Genomic DNA, 20,167 nt, shown 5'->3' with positions numbered 1-20,167 from the left:
GTTTTCAAGGTTTTTGATTCTTTACTATCATTATTCTTCTTTTTCAGGGAGTTTGCCTATTTCCTCATTTATTTGGACTTTTGTGTTTCTAGTTTGTTCCTTCATTTGGGTAGTATTTCTTTGACTTTTCATTATTTTTTAAAACTTACTGTGTTTGAGGTCTCCTTTTCTCAGCCTTCAAGGTTGAATTCTTTCTTCCTTTTGGTTTCTGCCCTCCTAAGGTTGGTCCAGTGGTTTGTGTAAGCTTTGTATAGGGTGAGATTTGTGCTGAGTTTCTGTTTGTTTGTTTTTCCTCTGATGGGCAAGGCTGAATGAGGTGGTAATTCTGTCTGCTGATTATTTGGTTTGTATTTTTGTTTTTGTTGTTTACATGAGGCATCCTGCACAGGGTGCACTGGTGGTTGGGTGATGCCAGGTCTTGTATTCATGTGGTTTCCTTTGTGTGAGTTCTCACTATTTGATACTCCCTAGGGCTAATTCTCTGGTAGTCTAGGGTCCTGGAGTCAGTGCTCCTACTCCAAAGGCTCAGGGCTTGATCTCTGGCCAGGAACGAAGATTCCAGAGGTGGTTTTTTTTTATGGCATTAAGTGAGATTAAAACAAATATCCAAAAACAAGAAACCAAAGATGAACCCCAGACAAAAAACAGTTACAAAATCAGGAAAATAATAATAATGGAATATACACATATACATATCCACCCATGAGCAAAGTCAAAACAATCCAACAAAAATAAAGTACAAGAGATTGACCTGGCAAACAAAGGAAATAAAAAATTATATTTACCAGTTAAGAACAAAACTAACTAAAGTACAAAGTGGAAAACAAATCCAAAGCAAAGTACCAAGTGGGGAATAAAGCAATGAAAACAAAAATAACACATATGTTGAGAGGAAAGGAAAGAAAGAAAGAATAGATAAGGAAAGTTAAATAGAGGTAGATGAAGAAGATTTATATACAGTAAAGATTAACTACAAGGGGAAAAGAACAGGAGGAAAGGTAAGCTAAGGAATAAATGTAGAAAAAATATAATAGGTTTAAAATAATTAAAAGTTAAAAATATAAAAAAGAGAAAAGAAAAAAAAAAAAAAAACAGAAGAAGGAATAAAAAAGAAAAAAAAGGAAAACACCACAGAACTGCAAAAGCCCAATGTAGATGCAGAGGTTTAGAACAACAATAAAAAAAATGTGACTGAATATACACATGTACATATACACCCATAAGCAAAATCAAAACAGTCCAACAAAAATAAAGTACAATAGATTGACCTGGCAAACAAAGGAAACCAAAAATTATATCTACCAGAACAAAACTAACTAAAGCACAAACTGGAAAACAAAAGTAAAGCAAGGTGCCAATTGGGGAATAAAACAATGAAAATAAAACTAACAAATATGTTGAGAGGAATAGAAAGAAAGAAAAGAAAGAAAGAAGAGATATGCAAAGTTAAATAGGTAGATAAAGAAGATTTATATATATTAAGGATTAACTGCAAGGGGAAAGAACAGTAGGAAACAGTAGCAAACAAAGGAATAAATGTAGAAAAAATAATAATAGGTTTAAAAATTAAAATTAAAAAAAAGAGAAAAGAAAAATAAAAAGGAAAACTCCCCAGATTTGCAAAAGCCCAACATAGAGGCAGATGTTTATAACAAAAGTAAAAAATGTGACTAAGAAAAATAAAGTTAAAAGAGAAAAGTTCAAAAGCTTAATTAGATTTCATAGTGCCAATAAAGGAGAGGGCAATGGCAACCCACTCCAGTACTCTTGCCTGGAAAATCCCATGGACGGAAGAGCCTGGTAGGCTGCAGTTCATGGGGTCGCTAGGTGTCAGACACGACTGAGCGACTTCACTTTCACTTTTCACTTTCCTGCATTGGAGAAGGAAATGGCAACCCACTCCAGTGTTCTTGCCTGGAGAATCCCAGGGACGGGGGAGCCTGGTGGGCGGCCGTCTATGGGGTTGCATAGAGTCGGACACGACTGAAGTGACTTAGCAGCGGCAGCAGTGCCAATAAAACCGACAACTACAACAGAGGGGTGGAGAAAAGGAAAAAACTCCAAAAGAATCTACAGAACAAGCCAAAACATAAGAATAATAAATGTTTTTCTTGAGTCACTGCTGTCAAGAGTTCTTGCACTCGCTGGGAGTCACAGTCCACCTCACCTCCCTAGAATGCCCTCCAACACTGTGCTGATCTCTGGACCTGTTGTGGGGACAGCTCAGATTCTAATCTAGTCCTACTCCTCTATGTTTTGTCTCCAGTGTCCAGAGCTATCAGAACTACTGCGTTTTCTTTTGTGGGAGCTCTAAATGACCTTTTATATATTCCATAGACACAGAGTCTGCCTAGTTGATCATGTGGATTTAATCTGCAGCTTGTACAGCTGGTAGGAAGGTTTTGGGTCTTCTTCTTTAGTCACACTGCCCCTGGATTTCAATTGTGGTTTTATTTCCACCTCTGTGTGTGGGTTGTCCACTGGGGTTCGCTCCTGAAGCTTCCCTGAAGGACTTGGGTTTGCCCTTGTGAGGGCCAGGTGTGGAGGTGGTGCAGCTGCTTGGATTGCAGGGGTTCTGGCAGCACCAGGTACTTAGGGTAGTTGGCAGGTAGGGCAGCAGGAAATATAGTGCTTTAGAAAGGTATGGCAACCAGTATTGGCCAATACACTCCAGTATTCTTGCCCAGAGAATTCCTCGCACTAACAGAAAAGTCTGGAAGGCCACACTCTATAGGGTCTCAGTCAGACACTCCCAAAGCAACCCTGGGTGCATAGATGCAAGGCTTTTTTGCCTGTGACAGCTCTGCCCCAGTGAGAGTTGAGCATGAAGTTGGCGCAGCTGCTTGGCTTGCAGGGACCCTGGCTGTGCCAAGTGTGCAGGGACACAGACTGCCTCGGCTGCAGGAGTTATGACCCTATCAGGGTCTTTTTTCAAGCCTCTTGTAGCTGAAGATCAGAAAGCCCCTTTGGCCAGTCTTTCTCTGTAGCTCTGCCCATTCAGGCACTTAGAGAGCTCCCTTGCCTACGGTCCTCTGTTATTCAGCATGTCAGGCACATAGAGGGGGCCCCCCCTGGCTGGGGTCCTACTCTGTAGATTGGCATGTCAGGCACTTAAATGGGCACCCTGGGTGGGGTCCTACTCTGTAGTTCAGTGCATCAGGCGTTTGATGGGCCAGCATTTCTATTGTTCAGCTGCCAATGCTGGCGTGTTGGGAGAGAGAGGCTATGGTGATGGCGCCACCCCTATGCGTGACTCAGCAGTTTCGCCTTCCACGGCCACCCGGCTTTCCTCCATAGGCATTTCCTTCCACAATCTCCTCCCTCACATCCCCTCAATCCGTCTCTCCATAGTCAACAGCAGCCCTCACCTTGGGATTGCTCCACAATCCCTAAACTCCAGCTCCAGCTGCTGTGCCTTCCAGGGGATCTATGTCCCTGTCCAGGGTATATATGGCTGTGGCCAGGTCTGTCTGATTCTCATTCGATTTAAGCTGCCACAGATCAGCTGTTTCACTCTCAGCCTTAAATGTTTCTCCTCTGACTCAGACAATGCCCTGATATGGGGATTGGACCCCTGCTTCTGTTTCCCCATTCGCCAAGGTCAGGTCTAATAACACTTCTGTTTCTCCCCCTACTTCCTTCATCCAACGGAGTTTTGCACGGGTCTATCTGTTCTTTTCCACTGGTCAGGTACTCCTGTCTGCTCTCAGCCAGTGTTCTGCGTGCACCTCTGTGTCTGAAGGTGTATTCCTGATGTATCCATGGAGAGAGATGTACTCCATGTCCACCTACTCCTCTGCCATCTTGTTCTCCAGTTGAGCATATTTTTATGTCAGCCTCTAATTTCCTTTTTTCTGCTCCATTGATCTATGTGTCTATCCCTTTACCAATACCATTCTGCCTTGATTACTGCATTAGTTTGCTAGGGCTGCCTAACAAAGTGTGACAGACCAGGTGGCTTAAAATAGAAATTTATTTTCTCACAGTTCTGGAGGCTAGATCAAGCTGTTGGCAGGACTGGTTTCTTCTGAAGGCCTCTCTCCTTGGCTTGTAGATGGCCATCCTCTCCCTAAATCTTCACCTGATCTTCCCTCTGTGCTTGTCTGAATCCTCATCTTTTCTTATAAGGATACCATTCATATCGAATTAGGGTCCAACCATAAAACCTATCTCACCTTAATTTGAGAAGTACTGTACTGGTGGCAAGATTACTATTTTACTAGATTGCTTATGAATGTTAGTGGCTATTATTTCTACTGCAAGCTTTAAAAATAAACACAAAATATCTCAAGTAATTAGAAAAGTTTTATTCATCATCCCAAACAGGATTATATATTACAAATTCTGATCAAAATAATATTAAAGGTATTTTCAGTAGTACCACAAACTATCTGTACCTGAAGATAAAGTCAAATAGTAAACTAAATGGCAACCCACGCCAGTATTCTTGCCTGGAGAATCCCATGGACAGAGGAGCCTGGCAGGCTACAGTCCATGGGGTCGCAAAGTGTTGGGCACGACTTAGCAACTAAACAAAGTATACACTGAAATTTACTCACATTTAAAATATCACTTTGTTTAGAAAAATTAACATTTTTCTGGTTATGGTGTAGGACACACAAATAGCTACTTTGATTTTTATTTAACAAACATATGAACCATTCCCCATGCTCCGAATGAGTCATCATAAGTCTATAAAATCTTGTAATTTTTTTAATGGTACTTGAGACAGTTTATATTGTTTTATAGAACAAAATACAATACTTCTAATTCTTCTCATACTGCCTTTCAACTCCACTTTGAGAGCTGTGCATAAAAACATAGCAGCTTGGGTGGCTCATGAGTTCCAACATAATCTCTGCATTGGGTTGGGTTGGGAGATGGCAAGGAAGGCATTCTAAGATCTAAGTTCTGAGAATAAAGAAACAGAGATTTCCCTCAAGAAAATTTATACTTGTCTCCTTTATAAGCATAGGTCCCATACAAAAAGTATTACCACTGAATTGCTCTGTCTGAGTTATAAGCTATAATTAAGATTTCAGTCTGATGTGGAGCAGCTTAAAATAGCATCACAGACCCTGCTGATTCTTGCCTAGTTGAAACAGAAACATAAATTTGGGGGAAGAAGGTGGAAATGATTAATATCAATTCCCCTTTAATAATACTGATATAGGTATTCATGGGCACAGAAAATTAAGTAAAGTAAGTATTCCAAATTCTCTCCCTCTCCAAATTGCTTATACCTGATTTTGGCTGGGCAGAGATTTACTAACAAGAAGGTGAGGGTTTACTTCCAGGAAAAGCTATAATATTGAGACAGAAGTTCAGGGCAGAGCAAGAACCAAATACAGGGAAGTACAGAGAGTGACCTGCTTGGGACCTAGGAACTAGGTGGCATACAGAATAGCATAAGGAGACCCTAGAAGACAAGCACTTGACCAATAAAATGAAAATACCTGTTCTATTTAGAGAAGGAAGCACCATGGTAATATCTTTGAATTCATAAACCATACAATTCAATGCCTTGTTATAATGAAACATTCTTTTTTTTCCTAAGCAAACTTAGTCATGCAATCTTCTGAGTAGGGACTGTGTCCTACCCCAGTTTCTCCCATCCCACTTGAAGAATAATTAGAAAAGGATTTGGAAGTAAGAAACAGAACATTTCTTGAGTATTTGCCTAATTCTAGGTCGATACTAGGTACACTTCATTTAATCCTAACTTTAAAAAGTCAGAAATATCCATCATTTCACCAATTCACTCATATGGAAACTGAAGCTATGAGGTTCCCTACCAAAAATCCCACATAATGAAGCTGGGACACAAACTCCCACCTAATTTAAAAGTTTGTGCCCTTTTTATGCTAATATGCCACTTTCCGTAAGTGACATGTTAGAGGTGACCTATGGCACCCCACTCCAGTACTCTTGCCTGGAAAATCCCATGGACGGAGGAGCCTGGTAGGCTGCACTCCATGAGGTCGCTAAGAGTTGGACACAACTGAGCGACTTCACTTTCACTTTTCACTTTCATCCATTGGAGAAGGAAATGGTAACCCACTCCAGTGTTCTTGCCTGGAGAATCCCAGGGACGGGGGAGCCTGGTGGGCTGCCATCATGGGGTCGCACAGGGTTGGACACAACTGAAGCGACTTAGCAGCAGCAGCAGCAGCAGCCTGGGTTGCAGGTCAGGAAGCAACAGTTAGAACTGGACATGAAACAACAGACTGGTTCCAAATAGGAAAAGGAGTACGTTAAGGCTGTATATTGTCACCCTGCTTATTTGACTTATATGCAGAGTACATCATGAGAAACGCTGGGCTGGAGGAAGCACAAGCTGGAATCAAGATTGAAGGGAGAAATACCAATAACCTCAGACAGATGTGCAGATGACACCACCCTTATGGCAGAAAGTGAAGAACTAAAGAACGTCTTGATAAAAATGAAAGAGGAGAGTGAAAAAGTTGGCTTAAAGCTCAACATTCAGAAAACGAAGATCATGGCATCCGGTCCCATCACTTCATGGGGAAACAGTGGAAACAGTGTCAGACTTTATTTTTTGGGGCTCCAAAATCACTGCAGATGGTGATTGCAGCCATGAAATTAAAAGATGCTAACTCCTTGGAAGGAAAGTTATGATCAACCTAGACAACATATTAAAAAGCAGAGACATTACTTTGCCAACAAAGGTCTGTCTAGTCAAGGCTATGGATTTTCCAGTGGTCATGTATGGATATGAGAGTTGGACTATAAAGAAAGCTGAATGCAGAAGAATTGATGCTTTTGAACTGTGGTGTTGGAGAAGATTCCTGAGAATCCCTTGGACTGCAAGGAGATCAAACCAGTCCATCCTAAAGGAGATCAGTCCTGTGTGTTCATTGGAAGCACTGATGTTGAAGCTGAAACTCCAATACTTGGGCCACCTGATGCGAAGAGCTGACCCATTTGAAAAGACCCTGATGCTGGGAAAGACTGAGGGCAGGAGAAGGGCACGACAGAGGATGAGATGGTTGGAGGGAGGCCTGGAGTGCTGCGGTTCATGGGGTCGCAAAGAGTCGGACACAACTGAGCGACTGAACTGAACTGAACTGAGCCTGGGTCTTAGTGACAGAGGAAGAGGGGGAAGAAAGAGAAATAGCTGCTGGGACATTTCTTCAGAGAAATCCTCTTGATTGATAAAAAACTAGAATTTTCCCCAGGCTTTAAAGCTCTTACAAATTATGACTATGTGTTAGAAGGTGGGAATGTGGCACTTTCTCTAACCAGGTTTTGAGGGAGAAATGAGCCTGAGGATTTATAACATGGAGAACAAAAAAACTGTTCAGTTTTCAGAAGATGGAATTAGGGACTTACAGACACTGGCAGCCTTAGCCTTGTGACAGTGGGTAAGGGTTTACTGGAGTGTGGGAACTCACTACAAGTGTGTTTCCTAGATACAGCTCTGGTCTCCAATCTATAACCCCCTGCTTTCCTATGTAATTTCTTGCTGTCCTATGTGCCATTTGAAGTTTTATAGCCTATAAGGCTAGAATCCATGGTTTAGGGTCACAAAGGAAAAAGAAATGAGCACATTCTATTCTCAATTACTTGCATCCATAAGAGAGTATCAATAAAGAGGAAGAGAAAGGAGTCTGCAGAAATTGGCACTTTGTGGACTGGTGCTAATGGTTTCCTGGAGAAGTGGAAGGTACAAGTAGAAATGGGATACATCTTGAGCCTAAGGGAATCAGGTGCTCCTGGATATTAAGAATATCATGACCAAAGGCTAATGCCTCCAAACATGAACTATTTCACCATTTGGAGATAAGTTATGTTTTAGATAAAGGTATGAAGACAGTGTAAGCATTTTGGACAAGAAAGAAACACTTCCCTTTATCACCTCAGGCTCTCAATCTGAGCAGAAAGATATTAAATGGGGAATGGCAAAAACATCCTGTAAACTTCTCAGTCAAGCATGTTAAGCAGGCATAAAGATTCTGTGCTGTGGGACTTCCCTGGTGGTCCAGTGGTTAAGACTTGGTGCTTCCTATGCAGAGGACACAGATTTGATCCCTGGTTGGGGAACAAAGGTCCCACATGCTGAGTATAAGCATTAGTCACTCATTCATGTCTGACTCCTTGAGATCCCATGGACTGTAGCTCGCCAGGCTCCTTTGTCCATGGAATTCTCCAGGCAAAAACAGTGAAGTGGGTAGCCATTCCCTTCTCCAGTGGATCTTCCTGACACAACCAAAAAAAATTTTTTAATTAAAAAAAAAAAGACACTGTGCTGTGATCAGTGAAACAGGCATGTACTGGGAGTCATGGCACGCTTGAGTTAAGAGACCCAACTGTTTCTTGCTCAGCTCACTCCTTTCTGTGCTTATTTATTCAGCTATAAAATAAAAGGGTTAAAACGAATGTGGCAGTGAGGCTCCCTCTGGCTCTGAAAATTCAAGTGCAAGCTGATTTTCACATGAGTGCTAATGTGTTTGGGGAAATGGTGGCACACATTCTGCCATCTAGTGGTCATATTTCAGGGTTTGTCCCACTGCTCAGCTTCTTAGGATGGCCCTATTTGGAGAATTGAGATTTTATTCCAGGATCCAGATGTCAGCAGTTGCAGCAGAGGTGAGAAGGACAAGAGCTCCCTGCTTAGAGAAGGAATGAGTGGCCACCTGGTTGTCAAGTGAGAGACTGTCAATCTTGACTCTCAGGACCTCTCTGGGGACATCCATGGATGTATAACTTCTACCAAGTTAACATAAGAGGTTTTCTCCTGGGAAGGCAGGCAAACTGTACATGGAAATGGTCAGATTAGGAAAATTACTGTTGGAATACACAGGTGAGGAAAGAAAAGTGATCTGATAAGGTGCTGATTAGTGGATCCAAGGTCTCTGGTCACTTAGCAGAGTGCAATGGTTAAGAAACACAAAATGAAGTATAACTGAATCTGTATCAGAGCAAGCCTGGCCTTCAGAGTTTAGGGAAGGGCTTTCATTCTGCCAACTTAGGGTAGAATCCCAGATCTGAAGCCTGTGAAACCAGAAGACAGTCCAAAAAAAGGTATTTGAGCAGCCAGTTATGTACAGGGCGATAGATATGGAACCTCTATCAATGTGGACAAGATAGTTTAGATTCTGAACCCTCAGGGACAGATAAAAAGAAACAACCTAAACAGAGAGGGTAAGACCCTCCCACCCTGGCGAACAGTGGGAAACCCAATCTGAAATGGGTAGAAATGTGTAGTGTATGTATTTCTAGATGTTAAGTTTGTGCAAACATTTCTCACTAAACAAGCTGGATTTTGCCCAGGAACACTAAAATTACCTGTTAAATTTTTTCGATCATGAAAAAGAAAAAGTTGAGGTTCAGCTATTTAGAATTTGGGTATAATTTCTATGGGCTGATTTTATAGCAAAGAGAAAGTTGATTACAATGACCTGTCATTTGGGGACAAGTTTACTGGTAATCCTAAAAACTTAATTATGTTATTTATGAGTAGACCCAATGACAATGCACTGAAAGTTCATCCTAAGAGAGGAAGGTCATTGGTTATTATGTATCAAAAAAAGTTTTTTCTTATTTTTAAATTTGGGGTGGTATGGTCATAGGTTGTACCTTTCCCCAACTTTGCTTTAGGAAAACTTTAAGCCCATTCTCTCTTCTGGTTTCCATTTATGATATTACTATTATTCTCTAGTTTTAGAGGAAAATCTGCCAGTTTGGTCCAGAAAGTAGTTCTAAGCAGCCTAGATAAAATGTAACATGGCTTCCTATCCTGGACAAAGAAAAAAATAGCATGCTTCCTGTGCCTGATATCCCTTTACCTGTCACTTAGAACACACAATCAAAGTGATTCATGAAGCGATGGGGAGACACAGCCATCCCAACCCACACAGAGATGTATCTTCAAGGGAGAAAGGAAACCAGGGGTTTCAGACTGGGCAGTACTTGATAAAGTAGGGATGTCTCAGTTCTTGCCCCACCCCAATATTTAATAGATAGGACAACTGGGAATGGATAAAAACTTCACAAACATGATGATCTCAGGTGGGGAACAGCTGCCAGGTTTGCCACTTATGTGCATTTCAGAGTCCTGATGTAGTGTTGGAAGAGAAGAGGAAACAGGCAGGTTTATATACCATGGAAATTGGTTCATAGGCCATGAGTGAAAGATATGGAACTATAATTGATGAATAAATACAATGAGGGGTACATTTAGAAAAAGTAGAGGTATGTCTATTAATATTTTAGGGTTAACATTAAAATTGGGATTTATAAGGATTACAAATTCATAAAATATTAAGTGACCATGAATCGCTCATATTTTACCTATTGATTGAGAATGAAATAAGGAAAATAAGTTTTATGAAATCACAGCCCTTTTGAAATCATGTCTGGTAGCATAGTCTCACTTGAATGATTTGTCAAACGAGTAGTATTAGGTCAATGAAAATATTCTCACAATGGCTGGAAATTGAAGCATCACACACACACAAGCTTTCTTTTCACTTCAAATATGAAAATAGAAGGTGTATGGAAATTTACATATCTTTAACAAGACTAGAAATAAACTGTCGTTTTCTTAGATGATGCCCTGTGCTCTAAATCAATTCCACATCAGGTTGCTTGTAAAAGGAATCGCCTCACATCTTTTCTTGACATCACTTGAAATCTGACCACTTGACTATTAACTCAGCCTCCACAACCTTAAAAGTAGCCCTAACATACAGGCTTAAAGGACTTATTCCTTTTTACTGGTATATACCCTTCCTTAATTGCACCTGGTAAGCCCACCTTCCAGTACAAACATTATTTAACATTCTGAAAGCACTTATAGAACATATCTTATTCTATATAAGTAATATTCTTCAAAGGGTGAGGGGGTTTCCCTCAAAGGAACTGGGTTGCTTAACAAAGGGAGGGTGAAAAGAGGCAGCATCTGTCTCACTCATGTCTGCCTTGCCACTGTAACCTAGTATTGCACCTGGCACATGGAGACTCTAATAAATGTCAGATGAGAGAATTATATCAGATGGCTCAGGAGTTAGGACTCTCTGTATCTTCAAACTTCTCATATTTCTTTGGTTCCTACTTATGTTTGACATGTATCTTTTTAAACAGTCATCTCCCTTTTGTGCAGGAGGGGAATTCTATTAATACCATTTTGACCTACTGTCTCAGTACAATTGGATAACTTCATCCCACTCAGAAACAGGCCAGACTCCATTGGGCCGCACGTTGGGGGGAGAACGCTTCCAGTCCCATGTCTTTATAGGAATCTTCCAGGTATTACCATAGTTGGCTTCGATATATTCGACGGTTTCACAGGGCACACGAAACTTTGTGTCTACAAACTCAGTCCAGCACAGTGTAAACTTGGGAAACAGGTATCTGTGGCAAAACAGGTAATGTGGAGAGGAGTTAGGCTCCAACAGCGGAAGTTTAGCTACGGAACCCACAGCTAGTGTACTCTGGGCCAAAGGACAGTCCTCTTCCACTAAACAGCTTTGGGGAACAGATATAGGGGACATTTTGATATTAATTGTCCAGCATCTCCTTCCTTTTCTAATGTTAACTGTATCCCAATTTCACTCCCCTAGTCCCAGTCCCTATGGTCCAAAAGCGGCGCACTCCACTCCTAGGCTCCAGAGATGGATAAAAAAGACTCACACCTAACCAGTAAATTATAGTCACTACATCAGGAAGGGAATTTATAAAAATTAGGCAAATGGAAGTCAGTCTTGGAATTTCTGTTGGAACTACCGGGGGAAGAAGTGTTCTTGTGCAGAGGTTTCTAAGCTGTGGGATGGAAGCTGAGAACTGCTGGTGGCCATCTTTGCTGTTAGCAGGGAGAGCCTGTCTGAGACTGCAGTTAAAGCAAAAAGTTGCCAAAAGATAGAGGCAAATGATAAGAGTCTGGAAAACCCTGGGGAAGTGTTTGGGTTTGGCCATGACAATTCCTTAAATATATAAATATTCTTTTTTAATACATTTCTAGTATTTGAAATTCGTATACATCGAGGGAGGCACGTATAGCAAGTGAGAGAGGAAACAAAACCTTCCTAGTTAGCCAGAGAACCTAAATCAATCCTGGAAATATATGACATTTTCTAACAAGAGCGTCACAAATACTGTGTCTTTGTGACAGGTCAAGTTAATTTCTCTGTCCTGGGTTTCACTGTGGTCCTAAATGGCTTTTGATAATGCTAGATAGCTAAAGAAGAAATTCCCAGTCTCAGTCAGAGTATTTCTTAAACTCTTTTTCTAACTTGTACAGTAGTGAGAATTTCATACTACAATATGTGAACACAGTAAGACCCAATATATATTGGCTTTTTAAGCAAAGCTTCACTCCACCCCCTCCTCAGATGCAGGAATAGAGATCCTATGCTTGGATGTTCTGGATTTCAACAATAATTCTCTGAAGAAGAACAGTTATACAAAACACCTTCTTCCTGCTCTTTTATCACCTTCCCTTTTTAATTTCTATTCTTAGTCTCAAACTTTTTTCTTTCTTATTTTTAATAGGTTGCACATCATTAAATCTCTATCAAATTCAAACTGCTACTAAAAGAACCTAACTAAAGAACACTAAAATAAGCAGCATCTGTGTAAGGTGATACTTCCTTCACAGCATGGACTTTTCAGGGAAAAAGACAGGCATGACTCTAAGATGCTCTCCCAGGATTCTTCCTGGCTTCCGTTCCTCACAAGAACCCACCCTCCCCCCTCCCCTTTTTTTCCTTTCTTTCTTTCATCTCAAATGCAAAAGAATCTCTCTAAGCTAGCCCAAGGAATATGTTATAATGAGTTTAACTCAACTCATAGCAGCATTATTTCAATTAGTAAGTTTTGTTACTAAAACACGTTTCTTAAAGGTATTTTGGATCAGTAAAAAGCTCTATATTTACAAAGGGAACCAGCAGGTTTGTTAGATTTAAGTTTATATAGTTTATATTATAGACTGTGTTGTTGCTTTCTGAGAAATATTTCTTTCCTTCACAACATGGTAAGAACCTTTAGTAATGAGATTTGAAGTAGCAATACCAGAGATGAAAGAAATGTAAACTATCAGAGGATTAAATAAGAAAGGAACAGAGAAAAAAACAGATTCAAAGTGTAATCATATTATAGAAAAAGGGATCTAAGGGGGATGTTCTTCAAGGAAAGGTCAGTTCTCATGCATTTTGCTTCTCAATATCATGTTTTACTACCAGATGAACTTAAAGCCACAGATGAAAATGACAGGCTGAGCAATTCTAAAGAAAGCAACAAGTCCCTTCTACCCAAACCAATAGGTGCTGGCAGTTAATAGACAATCCCAGCTGGCTTCTATGAAAAGAAGGCCACGGCAAATTTCAATGCTGAGGAAGAAATAGGATACAGCATAGTTCCACCATCTGCTGGTCCCAATTTTACTCTGCACACTCATATTCATGGAATTGCTTATTTTGCCATGAGATATAACCATCCATCATCAGCCTCTACCGTCCGCAATCAGATGCTGGTCAGCAGAATGTCCACCTGTCGCATCTTATCAAGTTGACACACTGAAGTTGAAATGAGACAGAAATCATGGTCCATCTAGTAAAATAGGCCAGGAAACTTCTCTCTTAAATTTTATCCTCTACAGTTTTAGGAAAGAGGTACAAGAATGAAAAGAATGAAAAAACGTCCCATTTAGATCCCTGGCGTGCTGCAGTCCACAGGGGTCACAAAGAGTAGGACATGACTGAGTGACTGAACTGAAAAGAATGAAAAACCAGGATGACAGGGTGGGTGAGAATACTACAAATTTTATCAAAGCTTTCATAAAATAAAATGTTCAAAGCTTTCACTGAACAATGAAAGATTTACAAACAAAAACAAAACATTTTAAATATATAAAGAATCTTAAAATTACTCAAAGACAATTTAACTCAAATGTTAATTTTTGTTCCTAAACAGAAATATCCCTAAAACTGTGGTTTTCTTTTCGCCAGATAATTTTTAAGCCTTTCAGCAAAAAGAAAACTCCAGCTTCCTAGGAAAAGAGGGAAGGTAAACAAACCATAAAATGTAAAAACTGACTGTAAAATGGGATTGTGGAGAGGAAGTTGTGGGGGTAGGGTGTTAAGTGACTCAGAACATCACACTCTGTCCAGGTTACCAGTGAATAATAACTAAGACTATAATATAGTCAATGTTATTTTAGCTTTTAAAGCCCAGATTAAGTTCTCCTAAGCAGTTTTTACTTTAAAGCTCTGAGATAGGATCGAAAATGCGAACAGATTTAATTCAGACTAAGCAAGCCAACAAAGGTCCGTCTAGTCAAGGCTATGGTTTTTCCAGTGGTCATGTATGGATTTGAGAGTTGGACTATGAAGAAAGCTGAGTGCCAAAGAATTGATGCTTTTGAACTGTGGTGTTGGAGAAGACTCTTGAGAGTCCCATGGACTGCAAGGAGATCCAACCAGTCCATTCTGAAGGAGATCAGCCCTGGGATTTCTTTGGAAGGAATGATGCTAAAGCTGAAACTCCAATACTTTGGCCACCTCATGTGAAGAGTTGACTCATTGGAAAAGACTCTGATGCTGGGAGGGATTGGAGGCATGAGGAGAAGGGGACGACAGAGGATGAGATGGCTGGATGGCATCACCGACTCGATGGACATGAGTCTGAGTGAACTCCGGGAGTTGGTGATGGATGGGGAGGCCTGGCATGCTGCAATTCATGGGGTCGCAAAGAGTCGGACACAACTGAGCAACTGAACTGAACTGAAACTGAAGCAAGCCCCAATCAGAATGTAAGTTCAAGGGATCTTATCACACACAAAAAATCCATTTATTTTCTATTTCATACCGCTTTTACTTCATTTTAGTTTTGCAAAAAACAGTAGAATTTAGTTGGAATAGATCATTTTTTCCCTCACAGACATCCTTAAAATCTGTAAAACTACTTATGGGTGGCTGGATAAACTAATTTCATCAATTGTACAACCTATAAACATAATAGCTAAGTGACAAACACTTTTTACTGTTGTTAGTTAGCTAGGCTAAGTGAGAGAGAGACACCATCTATTACAACCGAATCTGAACTTTTTAAACTTAAGTTTGCATTAAACTCTAGAGTTGGGATAGGAAAGCCATTTTTTAAAACAAGAATTTCTTGCAAAACAACGCTAGTTTATTCTCATTACCAATTCTGTCTTCACTTTTAACTCTTAATGTCTTTTTCTTGTGTAACTGCAGTGCCTAAGCCCTCCAGCATACTGCTTAATAAAAGCAGAGATAGCGCACATTATTACGTTTTCTGATTTTAAGAGAAGGGAGCCCTTCTCTTAAAATCAGAAAAAAACCTAGAGCTTGTTATACAAAGTGAAGTAAGTCAGAAAGAAACAAATATTGTGTATTAATGCCTATATATAGAATCTAGAAAAATCATACTGATTAACCTATTTGGAGGGAAGGAATGGAGACAGAGATGTAGAGAATAGACTTGCGGACACAACGGGGGAAGGAGAGGGTGGGATGAATGGAGGAAATAGCCAAAAGCATATATATATACACTATCATGTAAACTAGATAGCTGGTGAGAAGTTGCTATGTAACACAGGGAGCCCAGCCTGGCACTCTATGATGACCTAGAGGGGTGGGGTGATGGGAGCAGGGAGGCTCAAAAGGGAGGGGATATATGTATAATTATGGCTAATTCACATTGTTGTATGACAGAAACCAACACGATATGGTAAAGTAATTTCCCTTCAATTAAAAAATTAATTAAAAATTAATTAATGATTAAGAAAAGAGACAAACACTTCTGAAGTTTTACCATTAAATACGATTGCTCACTTTAGGTCTTTGGTATATTCCCTTTACCAGGTTTAAAGAAATTTCAGATCCCTTTTACTCCAAGTTTACTAAAAGGTCTTTTGTTATTGTTAATTATGAAATATATCAAATGTCTTTAATGTCATCTATTGAAATAATCATGTACTTTTTTATTCCTTTAATCTTCAAGTGTTGAGAATTACACTAATACACACACACTACAAAATTCTATTCTTTCGTATTTCATTTAGGATATTTTCCTCTGTGTTCACTAAGACAGTAATTTCCCTTAAAATTTTTTTTGGTACTGCTCAAGTTCAGTTTTGCTATTAGTCAAAATGAATGCATTAAAGTAAGTTTTTTTTTTTCCCCAAAATAAATTATTTAATATAGGGAATAATCTATACTATGAAGGCATTGTAAAAGTTTCCTATAGATTTTCTAAGTCTTTGGTAGGGAAAAGAAAAGAAAAGGAGGATTTTTAATTAGTAATTCAATTTCATTAATGAGTATAAGTTATTTAGGTGTTCTTGAGTTGATATTATTTCCAGAAAATTTTATCATTTTCCACATTTTACCTAATTATCACACTTGAGACTTGTCTTAGTAGTCCACAGATTTTCTTTTCAGCCAGTGTAACAAAGCTGAGAGCATAAATTCTAAAGCCAAACATCCAGGGTTTGAGTATTGAATATTGTCTTTAATTTTACCTTTTATAATTTAAGAACTAGCATTTTGATTTGTTGGTCTTTGAGACAGTTTTTTTATTTCATTAATTTCTCTAGGTTTCCTTTCTTTACTTTCCTTGGGCTGACTGTGCTGTTCTTTTAATTTCTTCAGTTGGTAACTTTATTTTTTAAAATCTATTCTTTCATACTTAACTGTTTTCAAGGCTACAAGTTTACCTCTATCCTTTTAACTGAATTCTACAAGTTTTCATACTTAGTACATTAATTAACTTGTGTAAATGCTCCATTTATAGTGGATCTTTTCCAATGAGTCAGCTCTTCGCATCAGGTGACCAAAGTACTGGAGTTTCAGCTTTATCATCAGTCCTTTCAATGAACACCCAGGACTCATCTCCTTTAGGATGGACTGGTTGGATCTACATGCACTCCAAGGTGGTCATGTATGGATGTGAGAGTTGGACTATAAAGAAAGTTGAGTGCAGAAGAATTGATGCTTTTGAACTGTGGTAATGGAGAAGACTCTTGAGAGTCCCTTGGACTGCAAGGAAATCCAAGCAGTCCATCTTAAGGGGTATCAGTCCTGGGTGTTCATTGGAAGGACTGATATTGAAGCTGAAAGTCCAATACTTTGGCCACCTGATGAGAAGAGCTGACTCACTGGAAAAGACCCTGATGCTGGGAAAGATTGGGGGCGGGAGGAGAAGGGCACGACAGAGGATGAGATGGTTGGATGGCATCACCAACTCGATGGACATGGGTTTGGGTGGACTCTGCGAGTTGGTGATGGACAGGGAGGCCTGGCGGGCTGCAGTTCATGGAATCGCAGAGTCGGATAAGACTGAGCGACTGAACTGAACTGACTAGATGGACCTCTGTTGGCAAAGTAATGTCTCCACTTCTTAATGTGCTGTCTAGGTTGGTCATAACTTTCCTTCCAAGGAGTAAGTGTCTTTTAATTTCATGGCTGCAGTCACCATCTGCAGTGATTTTGGAGCCCAGAAAAATAAAGTCACCCACTGTTTCTCCATCTATTTGCCATGAAGTGATGGGACCGGATGCCATGATCTTCGTTTTCTGAATGTTGAGCTTTAAGCCAACTTTTTCCACTCTCCTCTTTCACTTTCATCAAGATGCTCTTTAGTTCCTCTTCACTTTCTGCCATAAGGGTGATGTCATTTGCATATCTGAGGTTATTGATATTTCTCCCAGCAGTCTTGATTCCAGCTTGTGCTTCTTCCAGCCCAGCATTTCTCATGATGTACTCTGCATGTAAGTTAAGTAAGCAGGGTGACAATATACAGCCTCGACGTACTCCTTTTCCTATTTGGAACCAGTCTGTTGTTCCATGTCCAGTTATAACTATTTGATCCTGACCTGCATACAGATTTCTCAAGAGGTAGGTCAGGTGGTCTGGTAGTCTCATCTCTTTCAGAATTTTCCACAGTTTTTTGTGATCCACATAGTCAAAGGATTTGGCATAGTCAATAAAGCAGAAATAGGTATTTTTCTCAAACTCTCTTGCTTTTTCCATGATCCAGCGGGTGTTGGCAGTTTGATCTCTGGTTCCTCTGCCTTTTCTAAAACCAGCTTGAACATCTGGAAGTTCACGGTTCACGTATTGCTGAAGCCTGGCTCGGAGAATTTTGAGCATTACTTTACTAGCGTGTGAGATGAGTGCAAATGTGTGGTAGTTTGAGCATTCTTTGGCATTGCCTTTCTTTGGGATTGGAATGAAAACTGACCTTTTCCAGTCCTGTGGCCACTGCTGAGTTTTCCAAATTTGCTGGCATATTGAGTGCAGCACTTTCACAGCATCATCTTTCAGGATCTGAAACAGCTCAACTGGAATTCTATCACCTCCACTTGTTTTGTTCATAGTGATGCTTCCTAAGGCCCTCTTGAATTCACATTCCAGGATATCTGGCTCTAGGTCAGTGACCACACCATCGTGATTATCTGGGTTGTGAAGATCTTTTTTGTACAGTTCCTCTGTGTATTCTTGCCACCTTTTCTTAATATCTTCTGCTTCTGTTAAGTCCATTTCTGTCCTTATTGAGCCCATCTTATCTCTAATTTTCTGGAAGAGATCTCTAGTCTTTCCCATTCTATTATTTTCCTCTATTTCTTTGTACTCATCACTAAGGAAGGCTTTCTTATCTCTCCTTGCTTTTCTTTGGAACTGTGCATTCAAATGGGTATATCTTTCCTTTTCTCCTTTGCTTTTCTCTTCCATTCTTTTCACAGCTATTTGTAAGGCCTCCTCAGACAGCCATTTTGCTTCTTTGCATTTCTTTTTCTTGGGGATGGTCTTGCTCCATGTCTCCTGTACAGTGTCACAGACCTCTGTCCATAGTTCATCAGGTACTCTGTTGTTTAGATCTAGTCCCTTAAATCTATTTGTCACTTCAACTCTATAATCATAAGGGATATGATTTAGGTCATACCTGAATGGTCTAGTGGTTTTCCCCACTTTCTTCAATTTATCCTGCTTATCTGTCTTTAATTTAGAAATTCTCTTTAAATACTGCTTTTTCATTATTTACTCCATTCTCTTTTAGCTCAGCTATGTGTTTTAGATATATCCATCAGTAATATTTAGAGCAAAGGGAATATGACAAAGTGAGAATTACTCTGCCACATTAATCATGTCATTAGCATTGATTCTGCCCATAGTTTTCTAAACATCTCTAAGAATCAACTCTTGAAAACCAAAGTTACATCATGCTGACTAGTATTTTTTGAACCATCTCTTCTACTAAACTCCTCATAATCCTGCCACAGATAATACAGAAGCAAAAGACATAACAGAGATATGGCTAAAAAACTTTTCAGAGACTGGGCTAGAATATAGTCTTTCTGAGGTTTTTATTGATCCCATACACCAATCCTGTCCCAAACTTCTAACATATAATGAATATATATATATAGCATATACATATTTATAAGATAAAATTCTACCCATTGAACCTTGTGTATTCCACTGACTTCCAGTGTGAATTGAGTGATTCCATCTATTCTATTGGCAAACTCTCCTATGCAATCTCCATAGGACAGAACTAAACTAGAGAACTAGAAGAAATTTATATCACCAATGAGTAGACAAATTAAAGCTTGTATCATTTAACACCTGAATGTGCAGGCATAACGACCATATCAAAAACTATTCATCTAAAGCATGCACAAAAGTTTTCTTTAAGGTCACAGGACAAAGCCTCTGGACATTTTTATTTCTACTGCATAACTTTCAAAAACTATATCTTTAGCTCATTAACAAGTAATTAGACTCCAGCTGTGCTTGCTTTGTCTCAGACAATTTGTATAGTATTCCTTTTCAATATAATAGATAATAAAAAAAGGAGATTGAGTTATGATTTCAAATTTCATTCTAAACATATAAAAGGCTTCTTTTATTTTGATCTCAGATTATTCAATTTGTCCAAGCAGATGCAAAAGGCTCCAAGTTTATCATTGCAATTAGGTCTGCCTTGATCAAATTCATGATTTCTGGTCCCAGATATCCCCTTGTTTCAAACTGTGATCTTGGGCTCTTTTCTCTTGGCATCAATTTTCTAAGTTATAGATTTTTTTGTTTTTCTTTTTCAACGTTTTTAATCAGTTTTTCAAGGTGCAATTTACACATAATGAAAAGCACCCATTTCAAGTTTTGACAGATATATATACCTG

At 39.5% G+C, this 20,167-nt stretch overlaps 1 protein-coding gene across 2 annotated transcripts in view; it reads right to left on the bottom strand.

Moving 5' to 3' along the window:
* Window positions 1–6,613: 6,613 nt before the first annotated feature.
* FKTN (fukutin) overlaps window positions 6,614–20,167 on the bottom strand; it is a 55,665-nt gene continuing 42,111 nt past the window's right edge. For both annotated transcript variants that reach the window (XM_055579217.1, XM_055579218.1), the window contains one exon: window positions 6,614–11,376. In XM_055579217.1, the coding sequence (XP_055435192.1) occupies window positions 11,163–11,376 (214 nt within the window). In that variant the 3' untranslated portion in view covers window positions 6,614–11,162. The remainder of the gene's footprint in view (window positions 11,377–20,167) is intronic.

This window comes from Bubalus kerabau, chromosome 4, assembly GCF_029407905.1.
Source record: "Bubalus kerabau isolate K-KA32 ecotype Philippines breed swamp buffalo chromosome 4, PCC_UOA_SB_1v2, whole genome shotgun sequence".
In the NCBI taxonomy this organism is placed as follows: Eukaryota; Metazoa; Chordata; class Mammalia; order Artiodactyla; family Bovidae; genus Bubalus; species Bubalus kerabau.
This window is presented reverse-complemented; position numbering and strand designations above follow the sequence as displayed.